The following is a 24,057-nucleotide window of genomic DNA, read 5'->3' as shown; positions in this document are numbered from 1 at the left end:
AGGGACTTGGCATTCCCTCAGGAAAAGGAGGGATTTTTCCCAAAACCCCAGGAAAGGGTCCCATAACGGGAACAGAGTCACAGAACCACAGAATGAATCAGGCTGTAAAAGACCTTTGAGATCATTGAGTCCAACCTGTGACTGATCTACCACCACGGCAACTAGACCATGGCACCAAGTGCCACGTCCAATTTTTCCTTAAACACCTCCAGAGATGGTGGCTCCACTACCCTCCTGGCCAGCCCATTCCAGTATCTAATCAGCCTTTCTATGAAAAAATTCCTCCACATGTCCAGCTCTCCACTGAACCATCCACTGGATCGGAGGGCAGTTCGACTGAATTGTTCAGGGTCACACACAAACACGAAGACCTGCTCGAGGATCTCCACACCTTTAATTGGTCTGTCGGCACCCCAGGGAAGATCCAGGGATGCACACATGCTAATAACATAAGAGAGACCCTCTCCCAGGCCTCCGCAGCCGAGTGTGTTACCCCCTGCACTCCACTGCCAGTACCCTTGGAGGACTCACACCAACAGTTTATGTAATAACACTCTTTATTAATCTCATAGAAAATTGGGACAGGTTAAGGTTCAAAGATTGCTGGTGATAGTATCTGGCTGGAAAAACATATCCAAAGCATTCTACGGACAAGCTCTGATAATTAAAGAAGGCTGGCTTGAGATAATCGGTCACCCCACATAGAATCTGTTCCTTACCCAACAGGCCCCATGAGGGAGAAGACAGGTTCAGCCTGTCAGCTGATTCCAGAAGTTAGGATGGAGTCTTCGCTAACTTTTCCCCATTTTTAACTTACTTTTATGCTATTTTTTGCATTCAGATGTAGCCTGAGTAACTCCAGTCATACGTCATGTGCAGTGCAGGGTGGTCGTACCTTGGAGGTGGGTAACATCTGTTACACCTCAGTAATCTTTGGGATGAAGGTGGGTGCCAGTATTGCATCTGTGATCTCGCCACAATTACTGGTTCAGCAGCAAGACATCTTCTATTTTTCTCTCTTGATTGACAGCTGCTGTGTGGCTTTTCAGCTACAAAGTGCCATCGAGTGTTTCCACTCCACTCTCCATTTAGTCCCCTTCAGCAAGGATTGTGTGTGGGAAGCCGGGCATGCTGACCGCATTCCATCCAGGGAGCAGCACCTGTACTTCACCCTATCATTTCCATACTGTCACAATTTCTGTTAAATTGTTAATATAACTTCCCAGTTTTCTCTAATTTTACACACAGTCATTTTCCCACACCATTCCATCTGGGAAATCCCTTATTTCTGGGGAATTAAAGGGATATAGCGTATTCGCTTTTCATTGCACCCCATGTGGATGGATGAGTGATTTTTCTGATGTTCACACAACTCATACGCACTTTTTTCTGTGATTATAGAGCCAAAACTGTGGGTCATCCAACCCCAGCGACTGCCACTTGCCAGTGGCATTGCAGAGAAGAGAAACAGGACGAGGAGAAACAAGAAAAAGGTCTAGGCAGGTTGGAAAAAAATGGCAGTTCCTGAGCACCTGAAACCTAATGGTGCCTCAAGTCACAGGAATCAGTAAACATTTTCCTGATATGACATCGTTTTTATGACTTTCTGTGTTTTCCTCTAACTAGCCCCAAAGACAAGGGTGCTGTCAGAGGCCAAAGTGAAATAGAACCTCTCAGGCTTCCCAGCTTCCCCTGAGGATAGAAAGGATAATTCTAGTTTGACAGTTTTCAGTCTTGATTTCTCACTATTAATTCCCTTCTCCATATCCTCCCTCACATGCACAACTGCCACCCGTAGTTGGGACAAAACCCCTCCATTTTGGAACAAGGACCAATCAAAAGGCTGAAAACCCACTGGCTGTGTCCCCTCAGCCCCTCAGGGGAAGGGACAAGGGAGGTGGAGGGGGTGCTGTGGATGCTGAGGAAAGGGGCTGAGAGGTGAAATGGCCTCCCTGGGCCCTGCTCCCCACCTTCATCCAGCCCTTTAGGGACCATCTCATGGAGCCCATCTGGGAGAGGGGCAGGAGGTGTCGCAGGAGCCCCTGGGTAGGGTAGGAGATGGGGACAGGCACGTGGCTGGCACAGGGACAGAGACAGGGAATGGGATAGGGACAGGGACAAGGGCAGGGACAGGGAATGACACAGGCAATGGGACACGACAAGGAATGGGACAGGGACACTCCCTGGCCCCGCCCCGCCCCCCGAGGAAAGGGGCGTGGCTCATCTTGCTCCCCGCCCCATCCCCTCCGGGTGACGTCACCTCAGTCCGCTCCCGATTGGCCCGGCGGGGAGCGTGACGTCGCGGCGTGACGCCATCCCGCCGGCGGGGCCCAGACAAGATGGCGTCGCCCGAGTCCGGCGGCGCCGAGTGGGGCCCGTAGGGAGGGACGGGCAGGGACCGCGGGACAGCGGCGGCACAGCGGGGCCGGCGGCCGCAGGTACCGGACGGGGACAGGGGGGCCGGAGACCGCAGGTGCTGGGCAGGGATAGCGGGGCCGGGGGCCGCAGGTACCGGGCGGGGACAGGGGGGCCGGAGACCGCAGGTGCTGGGCAGGGATAGCGGGGCCGGGGGCCGCAGGTACCGGGCGGGGACAGGGGGACCGGGGGCCGCAGATGCCGGGCGGGACAGCGAGGAGGGGCAGACGGTGCTGGCGGTACCGGTCCCCTCGCAGCGGGGCCTGGACGTGGGGACCGGAGCCGGACCGCGCTCCTTCTCCCCCTCCTCCGGGGTCAGGGACCGTCCGCCCCCGCCCGGCTCAGCGGGACAGGGGCAGGTCGGGCCCGGGGGTGACGCTCCTGCTTTCCAGTAGTTTCCGGGGTTGTCGGAGTCCGGGAAATGTCTCTCTGCTTAATAACCGCTGATGAGTTCACCCTTGCTGAGTTTGCCCGGCTGCTGTTGAAATCGGAGTGAGCGTTTGGTGTCTGTGGCGCTGGGAGGTGCCCCCTCGCAGTAACTTAAACTCGTCAAGAGCAAAAACATCGGATTTTTGTTTGAGGGTGTGGTGCTTGTTGAGGCTGCCTCCAGGTAACTTGTTAGTTTCTGTCGCTTGAACACTGTAGGTTTTCACAGCACATCTTCCCTGTGCCGCTTGTGACTTCAGACTTTTTCTAAACCACTGCTAAATCACAGAGTGATCACTCTTTGGTTGCACCTCCTTTAAGGATGAGGAGCCAGTTGTCTTCACTTCATGGGTCATAGGCCTACTCTTCCTTCTCTCTGCTCATCACCTATTTTTGGGTCTTTTCTTCTGTTCTGCTTTTGAATGTCTCTCTCTCTGCATTTGAGATGCAGACATCCCATGGTTATATGCATTGGTGTAAAAATACTTCAGTTTTGTAGTTTCTGACTTCCTGGTAGTGCTTCGTGTTCTGTTTAGCTCAGTGCTTACCAGAAGTTAAACATTTAACACTTTTATGAAGCTATTCTGTGTAATTCAAGGGCTGTCTCCCTGTATTTTGATAGCTCAAAATTTATCATTTTTAAAGGCAAAGTTATCTTTCTTTGGGGTTTTCTTTAATTATTAAAAGAAATTACAGTAGTTGGAAATAAGTAATCACCTTCTCAACTGTTTTTACTCTTCACATCATCAAAAATTCCAAACTAGTGAAAAAAAACCCCAGTCTTACAGAAGTCTTATGACGTGTCCTCTGTCTCATTAGAATAGAGATAACCAGGTGGACTCTGGCACTTGGCTGTGGAACTAACATTGCTGCTATCTCGGACTCAGTGAAATGTTTCTGTGTTGCATTTAAGCCAAGCTAAGGAGCTGGGCTGTGAGTGGTGAAGTCACTTCAGTGGCTGTGCTCCCGATGGAAGTAAGGCATGCTGCATCCCACAGCCTGTCACGGGGTTAAGAGTCTTCTGTGGGAGCTTGGTGAGGGGAATCTTACTCCAGCTGTGGCCCAGGGTGTTAGGGAAAAAGAGGAATTGCTGCAGTTGGCCAGACCTCTTCCTCACCTTCCTTCCCTTACCAGCCTTGAAGTGTTTCTGCAACTCCTGCAACTGCTGTTTCCTGACATTTTTCAGGGGAGAGGAGGGGGGGAAAAAACTGTTTTGGCCTCCTGCTGCCATTTTCTCCGTAGGGAACAGCGATCTGTGTGGAGCTCTGTCGTAGCCAGGGCAGTGGGATGGGCTGAGCTGTCCCCTGTGGCAGCAGCAGGGCCGGGCTGGGCCGATGCGTTCGAGGCTATGAGTGGTGTGGTGTTGGATTGCAGCACCGCGCAGAGCTGCTGCTTAATGACCTCAGTTTCCTGTGCTCACAGAGCTGCGATTCAAAGGGAGCAGTGCTGCTTTAGGGTGACTTAAACCTTTTAGGCAACGACCTTAATTCTAAGGGTAGGGGGACAGAAAGCAGGCAATTTTTAAACAGCTTTTGCAACTTGTGGGTTTAGTCTCAGAAGCAAAACTGAAAGTGGTTGTCCTTTCCTTCCTTCACTGTTTGTGTGTGGCCTCCACTGTTTGATACCTCCTTTTGTTTGTTTTTTTTCCTCGTATGGGTGCACTGTGCAGTCAGAGGAGAAGCTGCAGCTACTAAGGTCAGACACTGCATAAGTCAAGTGTGAGCAGAAACAAAGGCACATGAAACTTCAAAAGGAAAACCAGGGAAATCTCAGGTAGAAGATATGTTAATCAGTAAGTGTTGGTTTCTCTTTAATGAGTAGAATTTAATTTTCAGAATATTCAAAGAGTATACTGATCATCTCAGAGACTTACTGTATAGTCTGTGTTGATGGAGCTCTTCCACGTGTCCATGACTGTTTTTCACCCTTATGATTTTTCTGTCCATCTCTGTTACTCACGTGGTGTTTTGCAGTGCCCAGTGCTTGCTATCCTAGAGATAAAAACCTGTAACTAACAGAAGAGGAATCAGGTTTCTGGACCAATCCAGCATCATCCAACTGTCATGCTCGCAGCTGAAGCTGTTTTGGTTGGTGCTGGTGGCAAAAGTGCTATAATGACACAAAAAGTATCAACTTACTCGTTCTTCTTTTTAACTGTGTAAGATAATGGTTTTCTGTTGCTTCCACAAGCTGTAGGAATTGATAATTCAGACATGCAGTATTGTTGTCCATGTCCAGTCTCTGTATAATAAGTTTTTACAGCAGCCTGTTCCTGTATTTTATAATTGATGCTGGGTTGAATGTTTTGATAAATTGGTCTCTGAGAAATTTAGTTTTACTTATTAGACAGAACTTCTATCCAGCCTTTCTGGCATTTTGTTTCTAGTGTAATCACTCCCAGTCTTTTCAATCATGAATTCGAGGGCTTCAGCTGTCATTTTGCAAGGATCTCTACCTAGAGGCATGTCTGTCTATTTAAAATTGACCAGTACAATTCAGATCAATGTCAGTGTAAAGAGGGTCTAGTGGAGCTGTAATTGGAAAGCTCTGAAGATGTTTTGGAAAACAGTTGTTTGAAGAAAAGGCAAAGAGGGGTTGTTTACGAATTATAAATAGTTTTCTTGTTTGAAAAAGTAGGTCTTCTAGGATGCATCAAAGGTTGGTTTCTCTTCACGGCATTGTGTGTGCTTGCTGTGATAACTGGGAAGGCAACACTATTGATCTTGCAGCACTTACCACTCTGCAATCGATCCTTGGGATTATTGCAGCTGATTGATACCAGCCTGAACTCACAGTTGTGTGTTAACTGCTTAGGTAGGTAATCCTCTCTGGTATGCAAGTGCATTGCTTAATGCTTTGACCCTCTGACTTGGTTTGAATAAGCTCATGTTCTGTGTCCCTAATGACCTTTTCCAGTCAGTATAGTCCTGTGTTGAGGTCTCCATCAGAAACTGAGCTGAGGAGGGGCTTTCCTTCTTTCCCTCTCTTAAATTTATTCAGAATCCTTTCTTGTACAGGGAAGGCATTTCCTAAAATGCTAAGAAATAGTTTTTCCTGTGATTGGGAAACTTTTAAAGGACAGCTTGTATGTCTAGAATTGGTTGTGCATTTATTTGTTGTTGTTGTTGGGGGTTTTTTGTGTGTGTGTTTCTTTTTTTTTTAAATTTTTTTTTAATTTATTTTTATTTTTGAAAGCTACAAGGTCTTTCCAGAATCCTTTAAGCTTGTAGTGTACATGAAACACAGACTTATGTGAAAAGGGGAATGCAATGTCATTGCTCTGATTTAGGCTTAAATGTTTATTTCTGGAAGGAAAGCAGATTGGTTCAAAATGCCACATTGCATCAGTAGTATTACAGTTTCTAACTAACTGTGCTTGTGTTTTCTCGGCTTCATTTTGTTACTCTTACACAAGAATAACACTTTAAATTGGAAGAATATGAATCCTATCTGAGGAGTAGCCAGTTCTTCATTTGGAAGATGGTCTAAATATGAATACACTTAATCTACTTAGCTACTGATTGCTGGTATAATGGAAAGTAGTAGTAAAGGGTTGCAAGCTCCTGTCTGGTCTGTGTTGCTGGAGTTCTTGGTAACTATGTACTGGATTATGTGAGAGATTTTATTTAAGCCCCTTCCTAATGTATATGTTTGTGCTTTGACATATCTAGGGTAGCAGCAGAGGAAGCCCCGACTGAAATGCCTGTTGAGATTTAAGCCCTGGTTTTGGGAAGGTGGATTTCTGACAGTGCCTGTTACAAGTTGTGCTGTGTCACAGTTTAGCCCTGTGCTTAATCTGGGCACAGAGATGTGCTTGTGTGTTCAATTTGATTTGCCTCATCAATTCTGAACTTCAAAATAAAGCTAGATTCCTATCTTATTAACAGTCTGCAAAGTAATTGTAAGAACATTAAGTATTTCCTTTTGTGATACAGCAAAGCCACACTGGGATCCACCCTAATGACTAATACCATCATGTGGTGTCCTTGCATAGTAGTGTGTAATGATTTGACTTAGAAATATAGGAGGCATATGTACCAGGGAAAGGACTTTATGTGAATAAAATCACCTTTAATTATCTGGAATAAAACTGTGTTTGGTGGAAAAGGACAGAAAAGCTTTATGCTGCGCAGCCTCTGAGAAAAGAATGTGCTCTTAATCTTTTAATTAAGTATTATGTCACCACAAGCAGCTTGTTGCCAGTCTGTTTGACTTCTTGGTAGAAAATAGGTGAAAGATTATTGAGTTTCATTTTGGCTACTGTCTTTGTAACAGTATAAAAAAAGCTTTTTCAGAAAGTACCTTTATATTCTTTGTTGGGAAGAGGGGATTGAGTGAAAAACCTTCCTGCAGTTACAGGCTTTATTCTTGTTTGTAGGAGGGAGTTTAATACATGTTTTCTCTTTGCTCAACTGGAAATCTTATGCCTTCCTAGATCACTGAATGCCTATGCTTAGTAATGTCATGTCCCCTTTGCAAAGAAAATTCAAGAAAAGATGGTAAAAAGCATTTTGCTTTTAAGTAACACTGTCGAATATTTCTTAATTTGTGTGCAAAGGGAAAGCTAGTAATTTCAAGTGTGAACATAAAAATAATACTGTTATGGCCTGTAATCTCAGCTGCATGAAGATCTTCAACTAGAAAAGGAGTTAATAAATGCAGCTTCCAGAATCCACTGTCGAATTATAAGATGAGAGATAGATGAAAGGAAGAGGTTGAGTTTGACATGAATGGCCAGACTACTCCAAGCTGCTTTTGGAGCCAGGGGTGGGCTCTAGAAACAGACATTTGTTTGGCAGAATGGCCGTCCAGGCTGTTTTTGTGACATGGTAGTGTCATCCTGTTCATACTGACCTTCTGTGTTGCATACAGGAGTAGTACCCAGTTCTGAAGGGCTGCCTGTCTCTGGGGGTGTTCTGTGTGTGTTACAGCAGTGGAGATGAACACTTGAAATATAACCATATTTAGTGAAGAGATCTGGCTGTACTCTGGCTAAGTTGATTGTAGCTCCAAGTAGTGTAAAGGTCTTCTCACTTTCCCTTTAATTTGGGAGAAAAGTTGTGTATCCGTTTTACGACAAGCTTCCTTCAAGGCATATTTCTCATGTAATTTAATGTTCCTGCAGGAATCTAAATGTATTGCTCATGTGCTGTCATTCGGCAGCACTTTAGGGATTGATTCCCTAAAGTAAGCTGGATTGAATCAGACATATGGGTTATGAGAGAGGCAGGCTGGGACTGATTCTCAGGTTACAGGAGAATATCTGGTATCTCAGCTGGGGAGTGGCCAGCCCATACTCTTTCCACTTTCCTTCTAAAAAGCCAAAAAATCGTCTTGCTGCCTTGTCACAGTTATAATGGTCCACTGAGAAAGATCTCTGTGCTGTCAGCAGCCCCGTGTTGTTGCCAGTGTGTTGAAGGTTTGGAGAGGATAAGCCATGACTCTGGGGTGGTCATGGGGCAGTCTCATCCATCAGCCTCTTCTGGTCTAGTTATAAAATAGAAGTAAGGCTGGATTGCTGAAGCTGAGTCAGATCTGTCAAAATGTCCTGAGGAAATGAAGCTAATGCGTCTCTGAGGGTTTCTTTTGCACATAAAATGAACCGTTTCTGTTTAGTTATTCATTGCTTTAAGTGTTCTGGGGGCTGCATTCGTTACTGTAGCTGCTGAAGAAATTTCTGATGTGCAGGGAAAAAGTTTATACCACTAAGTGAGAGTGGATATACGGTATATAGACTTAAATTAAAGTGGTAACTTAGAAATAAAGTTTGGACTAAACCGAAATTCATGTTCAAATCCAGAAGAGCATCCTTAAGGCTTTAATAGTAAGATAAGAAAAGACTGAACAGGAGTGATTTGATAGAGAAGATCGAGGTGACAAAGATACTGGTGCAAATGAAAGAATGTAGTGAGATTCCTGGGGTAGCTGTGGGTTTGGGATTTGGTAAACACAGGTTCTGTTCTGACTTTACTGGCTGAACTGGATGACAAACACCTTCAGGTTTGTGCTTTATTCCTCATACCTGCAAAAGAGGATTAATTTTACTGCTGGTTAAGTGCCTTGACAGGTATTTTGAAGTCATGTATGAGAACTGAGGCAGTGCAGAGGGTGTAAATGAATTTCAGTAAAACTGCTTTCCGCTCAGGGGAAAGGTAATGAATGAAAAGTATGTGTATGTGTGTAATTCCTGGCATTATAAATATCATGTAGCTTTCTAGATTTCTTCTGAAAGCAGTCTTTCTGTGGCTTTGGTTTTCTTTTCTATTTTCAGTTCCACTTGAGCACCAAGGGCTCAGTCTCCATACGCCCTTATAGTTGGGAGGCTTGGAACTGTGTGTGTGTGTCTGTTGCTCCCAGCACCTTGGGAGTCTCTGGATTTTGCTCTGTGCATTTGTGATAGAAGGTTCACTCTGTGTTTTTAGTGAAGTGCAGACTTCTAGTCTACATCAGTCCTTAAACTTATCTGCTCAAAGATTAACTGCAAGTATAGGATTGCAGTGCTGAGAGGACAAGCTGAATTTTTTTACACAGAAAGCAGACCTCCTCAGTTGTTGTTTTCTTACTTTTTTGTTTTGGTTTTTTTTTTAAGTGAGGAAATTGAAATCTTTAAACTCATTTTATGTGGAAACAGTTGAAATTAAGGTAGGTGGGTAAGGAGGTTAATTTATGATGCTTAGGGATCTACTAAGTATCTTGTCTGACTGTGGAAGGGAGGGAGAAATGATACCTGTGCTATGGAAAGGCTTTCTGAAGCGGCGTATAAAGATGAGTGTAGCAGCTGGAGCATCCTTGAAAGTTACCCCCCAGGAACTGGGTAGTTGCTCTTCTTTCCTTCTGAGGGTGAGGATTGTCTGCATGTTTGTATATCTTCCTTGCTGATAACCTCAGCTGTAGCAGTTGCACACATAGAGTAAACCTGGTTTATCAGGTGTACTGACTTTTCCCCTCCTGTTTGTCTTCCATTCCTGAGCTTTTCCATCTGCTGTTGGATTATAGGCTGAACCATATTCCTGTTTAAGCACTTGTATTTTAATAGAGGGGTCTTTCTTGTTGGAGAACTCCAAAATCAGGAGATTGCAAGGAAGATGTTTCTGCTCAGGACTGGCTATGGTGCCTTCAGGTAGCGTAGGACACTGAGGTTTTCTAATGTACAACATGACAAGTGGCTCATTTACTTATCATATTCTTGTAATACATCCACTGTAGCTGGGGTCAACCGCAGTTTAACTTTGCTGCTCAAAGGTAAATTTTTACTTTTCTACACTAGAGAGTCTTGCTCAAAAAGTTACCTTCCTGTGCTCCCAAAGAACTCAGTTCCAGGAGTGTACTCAGTGTGGATACCCTCAGTTTGCAAGAGTCTGTTCAAGTGTCTGCTGCTGTTGTTATGTGTCAGAGCATTTATTTTTTTGATAGCTGGTAATGATGGTTCTGTTTCCGTGTGTTTTTAAAGAGCTGAACATAATCTTTACTACCAGCTCTGGCCTTCTCTAAAGTGAACAAGCCTTTTCAAGAAATAATTAAGAAGTTACTATTCACTTTAAAATAATTTCCTGTTCTTAATGCTCTGTTAGGCACCATTTCCATGTTTAATTAAAACTAGTTAAACTTACTCATTTAGAATACGACTTCTGCTGGTGGAATTTAATTTGGTGTTGTCTACCAATAGTATTTCCCATGTATGCTATCTTTTTAATGCAGTCATTCAGTCCTGTTTTGATTGACTGGAAAAACATGGAAGCAGGCTCGACTGGTACTGTGTTTGGAGACATAGTTTGGTTCTTGTTTAGGCATTACTGCAATAGGACCATCTTTTAATTTGCTTGATGCACTTTTTTAATATTTCAGTTTGATTCCTTTACTCTGTTGAGTTAATCTGGGGAGGAGTATGTCCTTGCTGAGGCCTCAGCTCAGCAAATTTTTTACAGGAGCTAGAGTGAGTGTTCACCTTCTGTAGTGGTGAGGATTTTTTTTTTTCCTGGTCTGTTAGTTTTATCCTTCAGTGCAGCAAAATCTGTTTGTTTTTTTTTTTTTTTTTCAAATGTGTACTTCTGTTTGTGCTTATTTTCTTGTCTCAGTCTTGATAAAATGGGTTGGATGAAGACAGATGCCTGTTGGCTCTATAGGAGTGACACATGAATGGAGGACAAAATGAGCTGACACTGAAAGCTGAGACTGTGCCAGTGACATGTTGATACATGAAACTGCATAAAAAAGTCAAGTAAAGAAAAGTCAAGTAAGAAAAAGTCAAGTAATTATGTGAGGACTGTCGCATCTGTAGCACCTGGGATGTAGTTCACATTTCTCACATCAGTGCTGTCAAGGCAAAGGCGAACCAAGCTCACGAGATATGGTTTGAGCTTATGTTGTCATGTCACAAAAGAGCATTTTGGAGACCACACTTTTCCAGGTATGCTGTGATCAGCTCTTTGGTGCTTCAGAAGGAGGAAGTGTTTAGGACCTCTGTTTCCACATATCTCAAAGTGGAGAAAGAGTAACTGATGGTGAATAAGGGCGTTTTCCTGAAAAATGGCAACACTGAGAGATGAAACTGAAAAGAGGGAAGATTGAACATCAGGGAGAAACAAGGGTGGTGAGACACTGGAAAAGGTTGTCCAGGGAACTTGTGGATGCTCCATCCCTGTAAGTGTTCAAGGCCAGGTTGGATGGGGCTTTGAGCAACCTGGTCAAGGGAGAAAGTGACAGAGTGGGTGGAGTAAATGATCTTTGAAGGCCCCTTCCAACCTGAAACATTCAGTGATTGGTGGCTTCTAAATCAAGTGAATCTGCAGGGAATTTATATTCTCAGAATGTGCCTCTTTTAGCCACAGTTGTTGAGAGAAATTAGATGTATTAGTGAGACACAGGGACATCAGATGGCTGGAGTAGTGCAGCAGTTTTAACCACATGATGGAAAAGATCCTGTGGGGAGTGGGAGAAGACCACTGTTGGCCTCGTGTATTTGAACTGAGAGTGCAATCAGGACATGAAGCAGCGGCTCCCATGCTGGATGTCAAGGTTTTAGCCTGCTTGCTGCAGGGCAGGCACCGTTTGGAGGTGAAATAGTTATTTTTTTCTCTCATTACCACACTGAGTCCTTTTGGGAAAGTATTAAATGTGTGATGAGAGTGGGTAGCTCATGTGACCCAAGTATAAAAGGAAAAGTTGATGCATCTATAGTAGTCTAACACTGACCCCATTATTCTTGTGCAGTGCAATAGGCACATATTTTGGCTGAGATCAAATATGTGAAATTGCAAGTGATGTTTGACCTGCTGGCGGATTTTATTTTTCGAGCTTGATTTCTTGCTTGATGCTTTTTGTCTGCTTTGTTAAAGTAATTCCATAAGCATTAGTATTTCACCAGATTTCTAACCAAAACCATAATTACCAACAAATTACATAATTTCTCTTCTGAAATGAAACAGGGAAAACGTGACAGTTGTATAGCTTTCCTTGGAATGGATTTTTTTAAGTAGTCATTTAATTGCTTAACATGTTTAAATGCATTAAGTTCTGGTTAATAAATATATATCAAAAGAATATGAATAAATACTAATTGCTTTCTGCAGTAAAATAACTTGAGTTCTTATGTTGGTATTGGGAGTAGGTTCTGGTGTGTCCAATGGAGTTCAGCTTGTTTCTAAGTAATATCAGATCAGCCACCTGTCCTCTTTTGGTTAAAGAGTATAAGAAGAAAAAGCTTGAAACTGCACAGATGCTATTAATTTTGTATTAAGAAGGGTATGTTCTGATTAATGGCAAAAGCTGTTTTACTGTGTGTTGGCAGCATTTTGGGAGTGTCTGCCTATCTCTCCTCACTCACAACTGGGACAAGTTTGAAGTATTAATAATATTCAAGTACTTCAGAAACAGCTTGTTACATATTGAAGTACCACTGCAACAAACAGCAGCATTTTAATTAGCTGATGATGCTGTAGGTTCGGGGCATACATTTTAAGTGTGCAGATATTCCACTGCTTTTTCACACACTGTTACTGAAAGAACAGAATAAGTGGGCAGTTCTGTTGTTGAAGGTAGCAATTAGCAGACTCTCTCCTTCAAGAAGATTTGTGCTGAAGTATTAGCTTTCTTTTAAAGTGCTGGCAATTACTAGGGAAGTTGGTGCACTGGCCTGGCTCTGGCTAGTTATAAGGTTGCTGTTTAAGATTTGCCTCTTTTGTAGTAGTATGAAATCTCATGCTCATTAAGCTGAAGTAGCTAAAATTGTTAATAGATGCTTCCCTCTGACTATTTTAAACTCTTGGAACTGGCAGGTATTTCCTGTCCAAACTTTAGATACAGGAAAATAGCAGTTAAAAGTAGTTGCTCTGCTCATCAAATTTGTGACTTGTTTCATTTATGCATTGTGAGATTACTGCAGCCCTCACTGGTAGGAGTGCTGGATCATGTTTTCTCACCTTTTTCTGAGAATGTAGGAACTGCATGGCATATTTATATTTTATGCTATGATTTATCACTCAGATTTCTATCTTGCTTCATTTGTGTCTCAAGGAGGGGAAGATAGTCCCTCTATTTCCAGTTTACCATCCTTTTTTGGTGATTTTTTTTTTAGCTTCTAAATTAGTGAAGCTGAACTTGAGAAGAAAAAAAAAGATGTAATCACATCTATTTTCTCCCTCAGCTTTTCTGTTTAGATGATCTGTAAATAATTAATTATTGCACTCTAAAATCCACATCTGCTCTTGGAGTTGACAGAACCTGGGCTATCCTCTTGTTTGCTAAGTTTGGACGTCAGATCAGTCTTAGATGTTAGTTGCAGGTGGTTTTCTCTTGTGACAGGACTGAATTTTCTGGAAAGAGTCCTTTCTAAAAGGGTCACCCATTTGCTGCAGCAGTTAAATGTGAATTAAGAGTAAGTGCATCTTCCATGCTGTTGTTTGACATGTCAGTGTCTGGCCAAAGGAAAAACCTACACTCTTTCTGCTTTACCACAGGGCTGCCTATAAGTGATTTTCTGTTTCCTTTTGCTCTTGCTTGTGGAACTTGTATTTTTAGAGGTTTGTGTGGTTTATAAGCTTCAACTGCATTGGAAACCTATATGACTGGTAAGTCACCGAGTGACTAAAAGACTGGTACATTAGTGTGCTGCATTTCCACAGCCATTGTAGGGTTATCCCTGATTTCTGGGTGAAGGGTATGGCAAATTACCTCATGTCCCAAGTATACAGTCAGGATCTTAAAGGAGGAATAGAGGTGTCTGTTTTCAGTTAAGAGAAAACTGAAACAATCCTTAACCAACCCAAACAGTATGTGCTTTTAACAAATGCAGTGTCTCTGATGAGCAAAGTGGGAGGTGACATGAGGGTAACTGTAACTACAGGTGTCTGATATTAATGCTGTGAATCCATATGGAACCACAGAGAGATGCCGTGATTCTCTGAGAGCTTGTGGAGCTGACTTCTACTTGAACTTCCCACCATCTGAGAGGTCCCAAAGCAGAAGGTCTAATTGCCCACAGTGCCACATGAAGCCATGGCACAATCTGAAGAATCAATGTCTGCTAATGTTTTTCACTGCTAGGAAGATGCTATTGAACATGTAAAGCCCCATAATGCATGCTATTGCCATCACTGGTGTTGTCTTATAATCCAGTAATGTGGTCTGTACACAGACCTGCTCTTAAGGGGTCTTTTCTCCTTGCCCTTCCTAGTCACATATTCTGAAAGTGTTTTTTAAAAGTTTCCATTTTCTTGGTTCCTGTCCCTCTGCCCCTCAGTCACTGCACTAGTAATAACAAACTGCATCAGTGTAATGTTACAGGCTGCTCTTCAGAGTTAGATCTCTCATCACAGCTGCTTGGATTGTTGATCCATGGGGTTTGTAAGCAGCAGGGATACCTCACACTTTCCTGCCTCAGCCTCCTGTTGTCAGTGTAAGCCCTACTCTGCATTTGGTGAAGTGCAGGGTGACCACTTGGACTTGTATCCTATAAGATGAAGATGTCATTAGATTTGTTTTAACCAGTGGCTGTTGAATGTTGGATGGCAACTCCACACCAGTGTTTGCTTGAAGGAGGGTCTGATTTGTTCTCATTGATCTTAAAATGGACCAAGAACCTTCATGTAACTTATCTCCTGGATTGTGGAAGCACTTAATAAGAGATCTCAGTTGTGTAGCAATGGCTGAACACTTAGGGAGGTGGGAAGCTTTGATATGAGAATCTTAACTTTTGTTTTGTCTTAGCAACAGGCACTGTTGACTTCTTTTTTTGCTGTTTGAGGCTATATACAGAATCCTGATGTTGGTTATAGCTTTTCACTTGCACTGAAACAAGTAGTGTGGTGAAAACTGAAACTACTGTCTAAATTTTGAACACCTGTGACCCTTTGAATCAAACTGCTTTCACTTTTTCTCTTTCCTGTAAAATCAGCAGTAGTTCTTGAATGTAGTATAGACAGGAAAAAAAATCTTTTCTTTTTTACTTTTTCAGTCTTTTTGTAGCTTTTAGAGTGAATGATGCATCCTTAGTAGTGTGTAGACTACATGACGTATATTAGCAAGTAAAATGGAAATTGCAAGATCAAGTTTCTCTTCTCTGAAAATCATAGAGGTGGCTGATTTCATTATGGTTGATAACTTGAGGCATTTTGGTTTTCTCTGACCGATAAGGAGTACATTTTCCATTTATCTTAATCTTAGGGGGGAGTTACTTCAGAGAATTCACATAGTCTGGAATCAGGACATATTTGCAATCCAGAACCAGGGATCTAGCAACAAGAGCCCATTTCTTGGCGAAGAGTCAAATTGATCTGAGTTATCACAGATAAAGCAGTTACAGGTATCATTCTATAGGTAGGATTCTTCCAAGTTGTCCAGTCAGAGCTCTTTCAGAAGAAAAGGAATGTAGATATAAGCTTCAGGGAAAACACCAATAGAAGAAACATTGAGCTAAGAATTAAAAACCACCCCAACTTCCCAGCAGCTCCCCATGAGTCACTCTTTATAATAATTTCTTTGCTCTGGTCTGTTGATGACACTCTCCCTTTGGCATTGCTTCCCTGCACCAAGTCATGCTTCTCTTTGTTCTCCTTGTCTGGCAGCACAGCGAAATGTCATTGAGGTTTAAGTGATGACGTGTCCGGTGGATTGCCCTGGTCACCTCTGTGCCGTCCCTTCAAGCCTTTCCAGCTTGTCACCTCTCTTTGTGCTAATTATTTCTGTCATCGGTTTTGCCTTGTCACTTCTCCTATTTCTACATCTTTTTGTTGTTTTTGTTGTTGTTGTGGTGGTGGTGGTGGTTTTCTCCCCGTCCTCCCTGTACTTCTATCATGGCTTCTCTGAGGTCCTCTGTCCTCATCCTGGGCTCTGCTACACTGCGTTCCTCGGGCTGGCTGGTTTCTAGGAATGTTGACCTGCTACCTCACTGTTACTGTCAGAAAAATTATACAGATGGGAAGGGGAGAGTTCACATCAGGTTGCTTCAGTTGCTTATAACTTTTAGGCACTTGTAGCCATGATCTTCTCTTTAGAGGGTTGGCCAGAACCAAGAATGAGGAAATGTGGCTGAGGAGAGCCACAGAGCCAGAAGAGAGGTGGCAGTAAGAACACCTCTAGTATTACACAACTGTTTTCCCTAGGCCAGGAAAAGTGTTGAGAAGGGTTACATGCAGTAGAGTAGATCCTTTACCAATTTACAGTGTGCAGTAAAGCATCAGGCCAAAATTTGTGCCCCCACATGCTGTTACCCACAGGTGCCTTTGAGCATCCTGTTCAGGAGACTGGAGATGAAAGGGAAGATTGATAGGGCTGCAGTTGTCCATCATCTGGTTTGGAGTAAGGCTTTGGAAGCAGGTCCTTTAAATTTCTACATGAGTGGTACCAAAAATAAGCAAACTTTTACTGCACAGTGTAATGGATATTCAGGTAACGCCTAGTAGCATAGTAACAACATCAGTAACGTTCTAACGGGCTGCAAGTACTTTTTTCCCAACCAGGAGGACAGAGCAACAGCAAGATGCTTGTAACAGTGGTCCCTGAATAGTCTATCAAATCTGATTAGTCACAAGACACTATTTTAATTAAACCTTCTTTGGGAAGGGGGTGATGAAATGTGGCTGGCAGCCTATTTCTGTGTTACTGTGTGTGGTGCTTAACAATTCTGTTTGCTGACAAGTGCCTTCTGCAGTAATGGTGTCTTAAGTGCATACTCACAGTGCATCAGCAAGAACTGGTGTGATATCATCTCTAATGGTACCTCAGTCTAAAGGGTGACTGTCTCTGGAAATGGTCCATTTCATGACTAGCTTGCTGTTGATGTGCCTTAGCTAGTTCTGTAGTTAAATAAGGGGTTACATATGGCAGGGGAATCATTTTCCCCACTGCACCCTGAAAGTAATGCAAATGCCAAGTCTGCACTAGGTTTTACTACAGGATTGACAACAAAAGCAAGATACATATTGCTTATGTGAGGTATTTTGACACTGAGACTTGATGCAATTCCAGATGGATATGCTACTGCAAAACTCCCTGAAAGTTAGATGTGCAGTTTTGGCTCAGTGGGATTTGTACACCAGTGTCCCTGGAGCAGTGAGCTGTAGTAACTGGTGCTGCACTGAGAACTCCTGTGTCAGTTAAGTTGGGAAAGTGAGGAGTTTACTTCCTCTCCTTGGAAGTTCTTAAATTCTATGGAGAAAGGACCACTTGCTCTTCAGTCTGAGGTAGTAACTAGAAGAAAGAACTTGGAGAAACTAAAAGAAGTGTGTGTAGGCTTTGTCCCAAGTTCAGTGGATGGTGGACAGCCACGGTATGGGATTGCAGGCAGTGCCACAAGTGTCCGGCAGCAAACAGAGGACTGGTGAGGCTTGTGAAGGCTGTACGATTTCACTTGGCTTTTTCAGTAATAACAAACCCAGCTGATGTCTTAATTGCTACTCTCACATAGACAAACCAGCAACACAGCAGCTTGTCTGGCAGCGTGATCAGGGTCTGAAAGTACAGCTATTTCACGTGCTGTTGTCTGCAGTCTGGTCTCCTCTGCGGCTCTGGGACCAGTAAAGCTCGTTCAGCTCCAGTGGTTGACATGCAGCTCTGCTGCATGGTCTGGTGGCTTTGCCCTTGACATGCTTCGTGAGATAGTAGGCTTGGCACTACTTCATCTCCTTTTCCTTCCATCTTTGAATCCTTAATGTTTTGTTTGCTTCTGAGAAGCAGTTGCCAGCAGGTGCCAAAATGGGTTTTCTGGCTTAGTGGAATAGTTTTGGATGTAATACCAGTGCTGAGAAGAGGCTGGTAAACATTGAGCAGGATGACACACAGGTTATATGTCCAAGGTGCAGCTGGACTTGCCCAGCATGACTCACTTCCCCATGGGCTGTTGTCTCTTGAAGTCTGGTTGCACCCAGGTGATCCTTGTACACTTTGGCTTTAGCCCTGTGCTGAATTCCCGTTAGCCAGTAGGGCTGGTTCACCTGTTGCTTTCAACATAACCTTGAAAGGGACCTTTGCACCTTTGTTCCCAGTCCTGTCAGCAGCAGTAAGGAAGAATAGCTAAGCTGTCTGTGTAATCCTCACCTTATGACTCCCTTCCTTTGAGGTAATGTTTGCAGTTAGAACCTGCAGTGGAAACAGTGAGCCTAAGAGTCCTTGACTGGGGAATGATCTGCCCCACGTGCTCTGCTGCCCCTGGGGATGTACCAGAGAACTCCATGTTTTTGAAGATCAGCTGTTGGGCATTTCAGTCTATGAGCTGGAGGGCTTCAGGAACAAAGGGCAGCTCTGATTCCTTGTAATGCATAACGTCACAGGATCACTTAAAAATTCAGTTATTCAAAGAATTATGCTGTGTTGTCTTGAGATAGATCTTGTGATTTCCTTCTAATCCAGCAAAAGAATCAGTTATGTTATTGAATATACCATAAGCATCCTGGAGCAGGGATTTAGCTGACAACTAATTAGACAGATAATTCTATCTCGAGCAACTCTTTTCTCGGGGCAGGACTACTCTCTGTTTACAAGCTGTCTAGACACTCTGTGTTTAACATCTTGCATCTAAATTTTATAAGTTTTTAGTAAATTCTGTGGGCAGTGGATGAGACCTCTTTTTTTACCAGTGTTTTCTTGTGTGTATCCAAAAGTATCTTCCTAATGGTACCATTTATTGTGTACCTGTGTTGTGCATTACCCAGTGTGTCTAGACAAGTGCCTCACTGGCTAACTGACTGTGTGCCCAGTATGGTAGTATCCCCTTTTAGAGCAGCAGGGATTAAACTGAAGAGGATCAATGTGGTATTTCCAGTAGGAAGAGCTATTCTTAATGCCAAGGGAAGCAGGGTGTGCTCCATGGGGCTGGGAGAGAGAGGCCTCCGAGTGCTGTCATCTGGAACTCTGTCTTCCTGATCAACGAGGTTGTGTCTGGTTGATTTGTTTGGGTTTTTGTGGTTTGGTTAGTTGGTTTTGCCCTTTAGATTGGCAGATCCTGGGCTAAGTTATTTGTCTGCTCAGTTGGTTCTCAAGGTTGTAAAATAAGTCTGCTTGTCTGTCTTGGGAACAGGCACATGAAGTGTCTGCAACGTGTTCACTAACCTAGATGTAGGACTCTGGAACAGCGTAGACTTGATCTGTGCTACATATATGAAGTTGTTAAAGCTGTTTTAAACTGTTTTTCAGGTTCTAAATGGCTTCTAAGAAGTTGGGATCTGACTCTCATGGTAAGTGAAATTTGGCATCCTTGTCTTTTCAACAGGATAAATTCTACTATTGCTGCTGACTGATGTCCCATCCTAGACAGTCCATACAGACTAATCTGTTTAGCCACAGAGTAGTTTTTTCATTAGGAATGAACTGCCTTGGCTTCCTTCTGGAATAGTTGCTTGCTGGTGCTATATGTGCTTGTTCTCTGATTGAACTGAAATTCAGCCTGTGACTATTCCCTACTCTGTCATGGCAGAGTTATATCTTCCCCTTATCCCACTTACTCCCTTCAAAATCAAAGCTGAACTGCAGTTGTGAGACTGCTCTGATGTTTGCTGAAGTGGATGCTGGAGCTGTAGCATCTTCCTATGGAAGCCATATGAGAAGTTGAAATGAAAGTGAAGCTTTCAATATAACATTGAACTGTGCTTGGTCTTTACTCAACCATGAATTTCTTTCTTAAAATGGACTAATCTGGTTCAGAAGGCAGATGAAAAACAGACTATATTTTTTTATCTTCTGCATATGAGATGTGTAAAGTCATGCAGATGATTTGTATCATAAAAGTTATTTGCCTGTGTATATGCATAGTTTTTAGAAAATAAGTTGTAACTTGAGTGCAAATAATATTTCTGTGGAACATTAAAGTTCAGCTTCTTGTATGTGATGTGGCTTCCTCAAATCGGTAATCATGGCTTTTCATGCTGTCAAAACTTCTGCTTTTAGAAATTCAGCCATGATCTTTATTGTTAATTTTTCAGATAAGAAGGTTCTGGGGAATTCCAGTTGTCCTTGAGCTTTTTATTTAGTCTTGCAAGTGTAAAGTTAAAGTACAAAATAAGAAATGCCTCACTTAAGTCCATGGTTAAGGATTAATAAAAAGAGCCTATCAAAACTTAATTTTTAGATGGTCTCCTTTGCTGTGGCCCAATGATCCTGCTGCAAGACAACTAATTTCCTCATTAAGTAGCTACCAGCCCTTCAGCAGTTGCTTCTTTATCTGTAAACAGTCTCTAACTGCTTGTCTTCTGTGTCTGTTTTAATTTTTCTCTCCTGTTTGCCCAACTGGACGAGCAAAGACGCTGCCCACAGCTAGAATTCAACGTGTCTTAAAAATTTCCCAAAACAGTACAGTGTGCTGGAACATGCTCCTGGCTTCAAAATAACAAGGCCCAGACAAATGGTGCTGTGAGCTGCCTTGGTAACTTGTCTGCTCTTCTGCGTGCCCTCTGTTCCTAATGACCAGCGACACTGTCACAGTACTGTTTCTGAGGAGCAGTGGAGCAACTTCCTTGGATTAATGGTGTCCTAAGAAATCAGCAGGACAGTTGTTTCAGTCTTCTCCGGGGTTGTTAAGAATAGTCCTACTAACTGAGTTTTGGCTTACTGTAAAGCATCTTGTCCAACAGCTGCCTGCAGCTCGGTGTCTGGCAGGTTGATGAAATCAGTCAATTTAGTTGATGTATCTCTTGTGATTATTGCTGAGCTACTTATTAGAGGTTAGAGGACTGATGTTGAATCACAGAATGGTTGAGGCTGGCAGGGACATCTGCAGATTATGTCCAAACCCCCTGCTTAAGCTCAGGTTTCTCAGGACCACGTTCAAATGGAGATGAAGATGGGACCACAAAGTATGAGTGGAGAGAAAAGGAACCCTTTTCATGTCTTTAAGGGTGTTCTTAGCATACACCTGTAACTATTCCTAACCGTGTAACTTCAGGTCCTCTTCTGTCATTTGAATGATTGGAAGTTCAAGCTTAAGTTGTAGGAATTAGTGGCATGTAGAAATGCAGCTTTCATCTGTTGTGCAAAAAGTGTGGGTTATGCCAAGTGCAGCATGATAATGTTTGTGTTATCGTTGTCACTATAGAATTTAAAAGCTTTTAACTCTGATTTCTGACAATTGCATAAGCGTGGTTCGTGTGACCGTGAAAACTCAGTTCCACATGCTTTCAAAACTGTTCCCCATTCATAACTGGTAACTGTTTGTTTTTTTTTTCTGAAGTGTTTCTGTTTTGCTACCAAACTGGAGGACATTTCTGTGGTTTGACCAGTGACTTCTGCATTACACTATAGTGGAGAGGAATCTTTGTTAGGCAGGAGTGTAATACAGAGCACAGTGTCAGGGACCAGGCTGGCAGGTACACTTTTGCCAGAGCTATTCTCAGAAATTCCTCAGTGTGCTTTTAACTGATAAAAGGATGAAGTGGTCAACAGGCATATTAAATAACAGTTTCAAAAAAACTTAAGTTGTTTCACTTGAACATGTGACTTTGAAACAGCATCACCAAACTAGTACCGTTCTGACTGGGCTGGAACAAACTGAATGCTATGTGCATCAGTGTTTTGCCTCAGAAAGACTTTTTATCATCAACTGTCCTGAAACACTTGGTGTGTTCCTAATATGTGTTTGTGTGTTTTGTAGCAGAGTCGTATTCAAGATGAGGTTATAGCAGTGGTTATTAAAATATCAGTATACTGGGGAGAAACTAGAAAGCTTTTACTCCTTAGTCAAGCTTTTCAGGTTAAGCTGGCATCTGTAAGTGCAGCCCATCTAGGTGTGTTTCATTTTATTTTCTGAGCAAAATAGGAGTTACTATGTAAATACCACAGTCTGGGCTTGTAGCCCCTGTGGCTGGTATCTCTTTCAGGTGCACTTGTGCAAGGAGAGGTGTCTGCCACTTACTGTGTTAATAGGTTTAATGAGACAAGTATTTGAACACTGAGCTAATTGGCCGGCGAGATCCACGCGGAGAAGCATTCCTGCTGCACCCGGATCATCTGGCTTGGAACAGGACTTGTGCGAGTGGGACTATGCAGAACATAGTAGCAACAGTCTGGGCTCTGTTTGTCCATGACTTGGCCACGATTTACTGCTCCTGGTGCAGAGGCTGCCACAGTTGCTATTTCTGTATAAGCAAATGCTTTGGTTCTCAAATTGCCGGCTCCAATACAATTTGGGTGACATGGTGCAGTTAAACATGTTATTCCCACTAAGGATCAGTGAAAATGCTATTATATTCTACTTGGAGTGTGTTCTCATCCTGGAGGTGCAGGTGGTGTTCACCCTGATGGTTTCAAAGTGCAGGAGACAGCACCTGTGTCTTAACAAAACTCTGTGACCAGCACCTCCAGTGCGTGGAATGAGAGCTCAAGTGATGACAGCCCACAAACTGGTAACTCCAAATTGACAGGATGTTCCTGTTTTTGAAAGCTGCTTGGCCTCTGGGAGCTGTGGCTGCCTTGTAGATGAGTTGACAGTGAGGGAACACAAACAGTACTTAAGCTGCCATCTGAGTATGAAAATGGGTCAGATAAAAATGGCAAGTCACAGTTCACTGAGCGAGGGGTTTGGCACTGAACACCCTCTCAGTTATTGCCACTGATGTCTCTCTTTATCTGCCTCACTCAAAGAGGAGTTTCACGGGAGGCCTAGAGGCACTTTTGATACACACACCAGAAACTTTGCCTGTAATTCCCAAAGCTTAGACCAGCAACCCAAGAGATCATTTTCAGTTAATCAAAAAAACGAGTGCAATTTGTACTGTGGGTTTTCCCGTACTTCTTCACAGTAGCTCAAGGAAAACACGGCAATAGTCTGGTGGAGGTGGCTGAGCTTAAGTGGTTTTTGCCTTGTGAGTTTGTAGGATGCCTGAAAAGTGTCACCCTAAAACATTTTTTAAATATCAGGTGTAAGTGATAGATACAAAGGACAGATGTAGCACCTGATCAAGTTTGATTGCCTTGTTTCAAGAATCAGAACTGCTGTGCTAAATAGTTGTGATATTTCACTGTGTTTTGGTTAAAGTGGAATGTCTGTGGGTCGTCACTTTGCCCTTGTGACCACTTCTTTCTGAATGTTACCTCCTACTTGCATGTCAAAACGTGGATTTTAGTTCGTCTTAGCTGCTCTAAAGCTGGGTCATATCAAAACTTCTTTTGAATATGGTAAAAAGTGATGGATCTGTTTATAGAGATATAAGAGAATACAACATTCAGGAGACCTTCAGCATCCAGTTGTGTAGGAATAGTCTTGTCACACAGGAAAGTAGGACATGGGGTGCAGAGACTTCAAAATATGATGGATTGTTATGTTGTGAGGGGCATTGCCTTTTTTTTTAACAGTTGTAGGCTAGAACGTCTAAACAAACCAAACAAACTCCACAAACAAAACTGAGGCATCAAAGTCCAAACAACTTCAAACTTCGTTTGTACTGTCACCTGACATAGTTGTGGCAGCAGAGATAAAATAGCTCCCAAATACAGCAAAGTGAGCCTTAATTGAAAGCATTCAACTTGCAAGTTGTGGGGATTTTTTTAATATAATTTCTGCTTCTGATTTTAGGGCCTTTCAGTTACCTTGATGATGTCCCTTTTAAGATAGGAGACAAGTTCAAAACCCCAGCAAAGGTTGGATTACCAATTGGTTTCTGTCTGCCTGATTCTTCTCAGCTTGTCAGAGAAGCCCAGGTGAGTGATGTGTTTTGCCTTTCTGCTCTCTTCTCCCCTGACCCCAACATGTGGTGCTGTAAATTGCAGGTAGTCACAGTTCACTCACGAGTCATG

General features: G+C 43.0%; 1 protein-coding gene across 3 annotated transcripts in view; it reads left to right on the top strand.

Annotated features, from left to right (window-relative positions):
* The first annotated feature begins 2,298 nt into the window (after positions 1-2,298).
* The window catches only part of UBAP1 (ubiquitin associated protein 1), a 34,059-nt gene continuing 12,300 nt past the window's right edge, over positions 2,299-24,057 (top strand). For 2 of the 3 annotated variants that reach the window (XM_029961546.1, XM_029961547.1), the window contains exons 1-3: positions 2,299-2,438; positions 19,468-19,508; positions 23,837-23,961. In XM_029961546.1, the coding sequence (XP_029817406.1) occupies positions 19,475-19,508; positions 23,837-23,961 (159 nt within the window). In that variant the 5' untranslated portion in view covers positions 2,299-2,438; positions 19,468-19,474. The remainder of the gene's footprint in view (positions 2,439-19,467; positions 19,509-23,836; positions 23,962-24,057) is intronic. The other variant, XM_029961545.1, reaches the window with a different exon arrangement.

Source organism: Manacus vitellinus, unplaced genomic scaffold, assembly GCF_001715985.3.
Source record: "Manacus vitellinus isolate BGI_N305 unplaced genomic scaffold, ASM171598v3 scaffold_36_pilon, whole genome shotgun sequence".
Classification (NCBI taxonomy): Eukaryota; Metazoa; Chordata; class Aves; order Passeriformes; family Pipridae; genus Manacus; species Manacus vitellinus.
The sequence above is the reverse complement of the archived record's forward strand: the minus strand, read 5'-3'. Positions and strand labels throughout refer to the sequence as shown.